The 6,171-nt window shown below is 42.3% G+C and overlaps 1 protein-coding gene across 6 annotated transcripts in view; it reads right to left on the bottom strand.

Moving 5' to 3' along the window:
- Positions 1 to 701: 701 nt before the first annotated feature.
- Positions 702 to 6,171, bottom strand: part of ccser2a (coiled-coil serine-rich protein 2a) — a 48,375-nt gene continuing 42,905 nt past the window's right edge. For 5 of the 6 annotated variants that reach the window (XM_080869000.1, XM_080869002.1, XM_080869001.1 and 2 more), the window contains one exon: positions 702 to 2,826. In XM_080869000.1, coding sequence (XP_080725126.1) covers positions 2,101 to 2,826 — 726 coding nt within the window. In that variant the 3' untranslated portion in view covers positions 702 to 2,100. The remainder of the gene's footprint in view (positions 2,827 to 6,171) is intronic. The other variant, XM_080869005.1, reaches the window with a different exon arrangement.

Here is a 6,171-nt window from a genome sequence, read left to right as displayed (position 1 = left end):
GAGCCATCCAACAGGTAAACATGTATTATCAGCCACATGGATCCTCAATCACAAACAAACACAAGCCTCTATCCATTTCCAGGGTAATCTAGAGATGGGCATCTTTTTTTATGGCTACAGCAGGCAAACAGATGAGTGTTTACTTGGAGACCTCATTTTGTGAGCACTTCCAAAACAACACAGATACACTTTCATGCACTTTGTTAAAGAACTCAGAGTGCTGGCCTGTAGGTGCACTTGTGCGACTGTTGGAAAGTGTGAAATGATGTCTGCGTCTCTTCTGAGTTTCGCGTCTCTTTGAGTTCTGCCAAAGTTCCTGTACATGTGCGTCTATACAACTCATGTGTGTGTCTCTCTCTCCCCCTCTGTCTCACTCTGTCTTTGTAGGGTGCATTATTGGACGCAGTAGACCGGACACTGCCAGAGGCGTACACCAAGCGGTCACGCGGCGTGACAGAGGAGAGAGCAGAGCTGCTGTCAGAAGGCCTTTTTAACACACTGCTGCTCTCCGTTCAGGGACATTTCGAGAGCGTTTGACTGCAAAAGGGCTTCGCAAAGCAGCGATAAACACAATTCTGCAAAACTCCCACAGAAACACCACCAAAGCCCTGAAGGCTCCCCACCTGAAAATACCGCGCTAATACCTTTGATGTTCCCAAAGAGACATGCAAGAAAGTGAGAGGAGAGACGGTGGAATAGGGAAAAAAATAAAAACGACAGCAGCTCAGCGCGCACGCTTTTTCTCCAGGCAGCAGCTTCACACATCTAATGAATCCCCATTAGTTGACGTTTCCACGTGTGGGCGATTAAAGGAAAAGTTGTTTCAAGAAAGTCAGCGTGCATTGTAAGTTATTTAATTAACTCACAAATGATGTTTTATTCAGTTTTATTCACCATTCTCAACCTGAGTTTGACTTGCGATATTTTCTTCTACCACATGTTGATGTTTGAAATTGGGCAGATCACCCTTTGTTTACTCTTTTTCAGTATGTTTTAAAAGTTCATTGTCTTGTAGCAACGATTTTACTATCCAGATATTAACTTTGCTTTTTTTTTTTTAAACATACCATTTCCTTCTCACCATATCTCATTTTACTCTTCAGTCGTTTTCATCTAAAACTGCACAAAGTAACCCTGAAATAACAGTGTATTTTGTCTGTGTTTGCACATATAGATATGAGTGCGCTTCCACTGTCCCTGAGCACACTTAAGTGTGTGAGTGCTTTATTATGCTGCTTCTTTCCACTACATTATGAAAGCTAATTCCTCACTTGCACACTGTTTCTAATTATATCCCCACCACCAGCCTTTTGTTATTTTTCAGTGCCTATATTTCCATCACAGTGCATTGACACAAAAGGTCTGTGAACCCTTCTGCTACCACGTGCATGGTTTGAAAGTTCACTCAGGATGTAAGTGTAGTGAGCTGAACTGGAAGGATGTGAACACCTACAGCGTGGAGCTGTTTTTTAAATCCATCTCTCAACACTACGTTTCTCTATCTTTAAAAAAAATACATATGCGCACACTCAGACACGTTTACCTACACATATTCTCATTCTAGAAGCGACAACTCCAGAGCGCTTTGACAAATTTCTTTTTTTCTGTCTCTAGCCCCATTTCACATTCACTTTCTTGCCTCTTTCCCACTTTCTTTTTTCCCTCGGTTTCCCCCCGGGCTGTCTATTACACAGCGAAGGTCAAACTCATGTCACCACTATGTTTAAAACCAAATGCACCTGTGTGTCAAAGGGCACGGTTGTGTGAGGAACGAGTGAACTTGGACTTTAAAATGTGACATTAGCCAGTGGGTATTAAAAGAAAACAAAACTGGTAACACTCTTTTCTTCCATCTGCAGCCTTCATGTTCATGTGCAAAACTAACTTCCTCATCAAAACCCTTCGATCTCACAAGTGTGGACAGTAGTGAAAATAAGGTCCGTCTACATAATACATTTTGATCAATCATGTTGAAGTGGTTAATTTAGAAACAATAGGCAGTGCTTGAATGTCTCATATATATTAGTAATGAGCTAGGAGGCGAAGGAGATGACTATCAATGTCAGAGTAATTTCAGTTTTAGGTTATGATGGACGGATTTCAGGTCCTCAGGGAATCTTTGGCTTTGGGAGGCATGAGTGACTCAAAGGGATCGGGAACTTGGCTGACCCGGGGTCTCAGTGTACCCTGGTTAGGCTCCTTTAGGCTGTGCTCCTCCCGGCTGGAACTGGTGTAACTTGGATCCCTGCGAGGCTGAAGCAGTGAAGTACAAAACAGACTTTGAGCTTGCACCTGGGGTCCAGTGTTAAAGCAGGGAAGGCCTCTAGATGGAGGCGGCAGCTGCTTCACTTGGTTAGCCAGAGGCCCTAAGGAACACCCCGGCTTCAGAGAGCCAAAGCCACCAGTGCCCCCTGGTTTGAGTGCAGGGAGAGAAACGCGCTTGTGAAAGCGAGGAGGCTGCAGCATGCGAGGGCAAGTCAAACCAGCAGATCTAGCAGTGACAGAGTTCTGCAGTACCGCAGCGGGGGCTCTCCTCTCATGCTGTGCTGCTGATGCTGGACTGTCCCTGGCAGTTATCCCCTGTGGAGCTCCAGAACCCAGGCGGTGCAGGTTGGTGTTCGGGAGATGACTCAGCTTGTCAGGGCCTGTTGGCCCGGACGCATCTGCCACAACTGCTTTAAGAGGACGGTCAGCATCTAAATGGGTTGCTTCCTCTGATTTACTCCTTGTGAGGTCACTGCGGCCCACGGTAGGGGTTGTTCTTACTAGTTTTCCCTGTTGGAGGTGCTCGTTGAGACAGGGGTTGAAAGGCCGTAGTATTTGAGGCTGTGGGGTAAAAGAAAAAGGAACAGTGTATCAATAAGTGAACACTAAGTGTGTGATATACAGGCAGTGTTTTATTAACATGTTTCTGAAGTAGACAGTTTTAAATAAATAAGTGAATAAATATCCTCCCCAAGTATCTTTGAACCTCATGGAAAATTGCGACCCTCACAATATCACAGCCTGTTTCAATTACCAGCCACTGAACTAGTCCTACATTAAAAAGAAGAAAAGGCACAAAGGCAGCCCTGATTCAGCAGAGGAGAATAACCTTGTTGTGCGAGTCTGAAATCTACTGACACTTTTGAATTATTTTGCAATCACTGCTGCAGTGGGGCTTCAAAATATTCAAACTGGGAGCTACAATACACGCTGCCTACGTGAGAACATGCTGAGCTGTTGAACCACACAAAATTCATACCAACCATGGTGTTGCCCTCCAATAGGGGACATCCAGTTTATGAGCACAAAACCATGCACACCTGGATGAGAGGAGCTAATTATCCCGTCCAAAAACAAAAGAGCTGCTGACACAGACTCAACGTAAACGTATTTTACTTTGACTACATCGAATTGTTTCAAAGCAATAGTCTGTATATAAAAGATGGACATAGTCGGGGACGTCACCAGCTGGACTGATCTGTTTTTGAAGGCTTGTGCTGAGCGGTTTCGTCTTTGTTATCATAGCTATTTGACACCACACAGAACAAGCGCAGGTTGGATCAAACGGAAGGACGCTGACATTCTACCAGTTCGTTACATTTAAAGTAAGCTTGCCCACACCCTGCATTATCACCCTTATGTAGGGCTGCTCAATTAATCGAATTTTAATCACGATTACGATCTGGGCTTTCAACGATCATTAAAAATGACTGAGCCGATTATTAGCCCCTCCCTCGTGCTTTACTCTCGTGCTGCTCCGTGTGGCAAATCGAGCGCACCTCTCTGCATTTCGAACACGTGTCACAACAATTAAGAGCAGCGGTCTCCAACCTTTTTTGCGCCACGGACCGGTTTATGCCCGACAATATTTTCATGGACCGGCCTTTAAGGTGTCGCGGATAAATACAACAAAATAAAACTAGTACCGGTACCAAAAAAAAGAAAATTTATTCATAACACACATGAAAAGACCAAGGAAAACCGAGTAAACGATAAAAACGATAACAAAATAACGCTGAAAACCACCCTGAAAACCATACATTTCACACCTGAGCCTCAACTCTCGCGGCCCGGTACCAAACGACTCACGGACCGGTACCGGTCCGAGGCCCGGGGGTTGGGGACCGCTGATTAAGAGGACCCGAGGGAAGCTCGGAAAGCTAAGCAGAAGTTATTTGGAGAGGAGAGTGACTGCTGTTGGTTGAAAAGAGAGGTAAAAAAAAAACTTCAGTGGTGTGGAAACATTATGGTTCACGGAGTCAGACGTGGATCAAGTAGACATAGTGTGTAAACTTTGCTACGGTGTTGTAGCTGCACCACAGAGCAACACTGCAAAGTTCACTAAACATAGATGTTTACATTTTTCATTTATTTTTTATATTGCAAACATTTGCACTGTTATCAGTATTTGCACACTATTTTATATTATTTTTTGACAATCTTTAAAGTCATTATTCAATACATTGTTATTGTTAAATAAATATCGTCAAATAATCGAGATCTCAATTTCAGTGAAAATAATCGTGATTATCATTTTTGCCATAATCGAGCAGCCCTACCCTTATGAACACTAACGGGGACTATAATTTGAAAAAACGAACATCCTGCTCTATTAAAGGAGACTTAAAACTAGTGATTGCAACAGTCAGACATAAACTCATCAGCAAAGTGTTTACTGACATCACACAGCAAGGAAGACAAAGACCCTTTTACACCCGTAGGAATCGCCCTCTGCAGGCCATGTGAAAGAATGCAAATTTAAGTCACATCCATATATGGTGTTGTATTCAAACTCAGAAGCTAGAGCTATCTTTTATATACACAGTCTAAGCTGACAGAGCCAGTGTGCAATTAGCTTGTATTTTAAGTGTTTTATTTATCTATGTAACAAACGATGTACGCATCACCTGCTTTATTTGTTTAGATGTAGCCAGGGGAAAGCAAACAGATTCTATATATTATTCTGCATGACTGCTTCACTAAATACATCTTTTTTTTTTTACCAAAGATGAACAGTGACATAAGATAACCTTTTTATAGCAACCACCCTGTAACACAGGTGCAGATAAGCAGCAGATTACAGGACCAGACAGTGGTTACTGTATCTATAAGAAGTCCAGCAAAAGCTGAGATCCTTGCATCAGATGCAACATGAAAAAAATCAATATTCTACTCCTGTACTTGCAGATATCTTATCCAAGTACATTTTCAAAGTAGTTCATGACCAAACGTATATAAAAATGCTTCAAGACATTTCTAGCCTTTCTAGCCTATTTAGTTTGTACTGCCAGTTTTTACAATCAGAAATCAGAAGACCAGCCTTTTGGCTCCTCTTCTTTGAGCAGTGCCTGTAGGATCCAAATCCACCTGGAACCATCAAAAGCTTCTAAAAAGCCTGAACTCAGTTTCAGCAGAACATATTCACTGTGAGTTCGAAGTGAAGGGATCTCAAAGGACAGGAATATATAGCTGCACTGGTCAGGATGCTGGATCTGTTTGTACCATCAGTCATTTGTATTGTAAGTGTGAGAGAGCATGTCTGAGGCCACAGCTCCATCTCCTGGTCCCCTGCCACAACACGTCCACTAGCGTGTTACAAAACCCTTGTTCACCTTTCGTTTTCAGTTTGCTCATTTAAAAAAAAAAAAATGCTGCTTTTATACTTCTAGATTCAAAGTCTGTCATTATGAAGTCTGAATAATGTCGGCTTCTTTTGCATCTTACAATAAGCTCCGATTAGTCCACCAGTCGACCCATCAGCATCTTAATATCTCATGTATATCACGACTCAGTGTGAGACATAATCCACAAATTAGAAGTGATGTCACAAAAGTAATTATCATATGAATCAAGCATCATCTAAAAAGGTGAGTGACATTATTAACATGACCTTATTTCCATTGTGCCTCTGACTCATTCAGAGCAAAACATACTAAAACCAGACGAATACATGCATTGTACTATTTCTGACAGTGTGCTTCACATTTCATACAGACTGAAATGTTTGTAAGAACTGCAGTCATATTCTACGTCTAACTGCAAGCTTTGTAATGAGCCCATATATTTACAGCTTTCGCTAGTAGAGATATCCTGTATCATTTGGGTCATAGTCAGCAATTATTTGCATCTGCAGCTATCTGCTACAGATACTAATAATTAGCAGCAATCACTCTGAGCAGTTCACTG

Source organism: Rhamphochromis sp. 'chilingali' (genome assembly GCF_963969265.1).
Source record: "Rhamphochromis sp. 'chilingali' genome assembly, chromosome: 20".
NCBI classification, from domain to species: Eukaryota; Metazoa; Chordata; class Actinopteri; order Cichliformes; family Cichlidae; genus Rhamphochromis; species Rhamphochromis sp. 'chilingali'.
The sequence above is the reverse complement of the archived record's forward strand: the minus strand, read 5'-3'. Positions and strand labels throughout refer to the sequence as shown.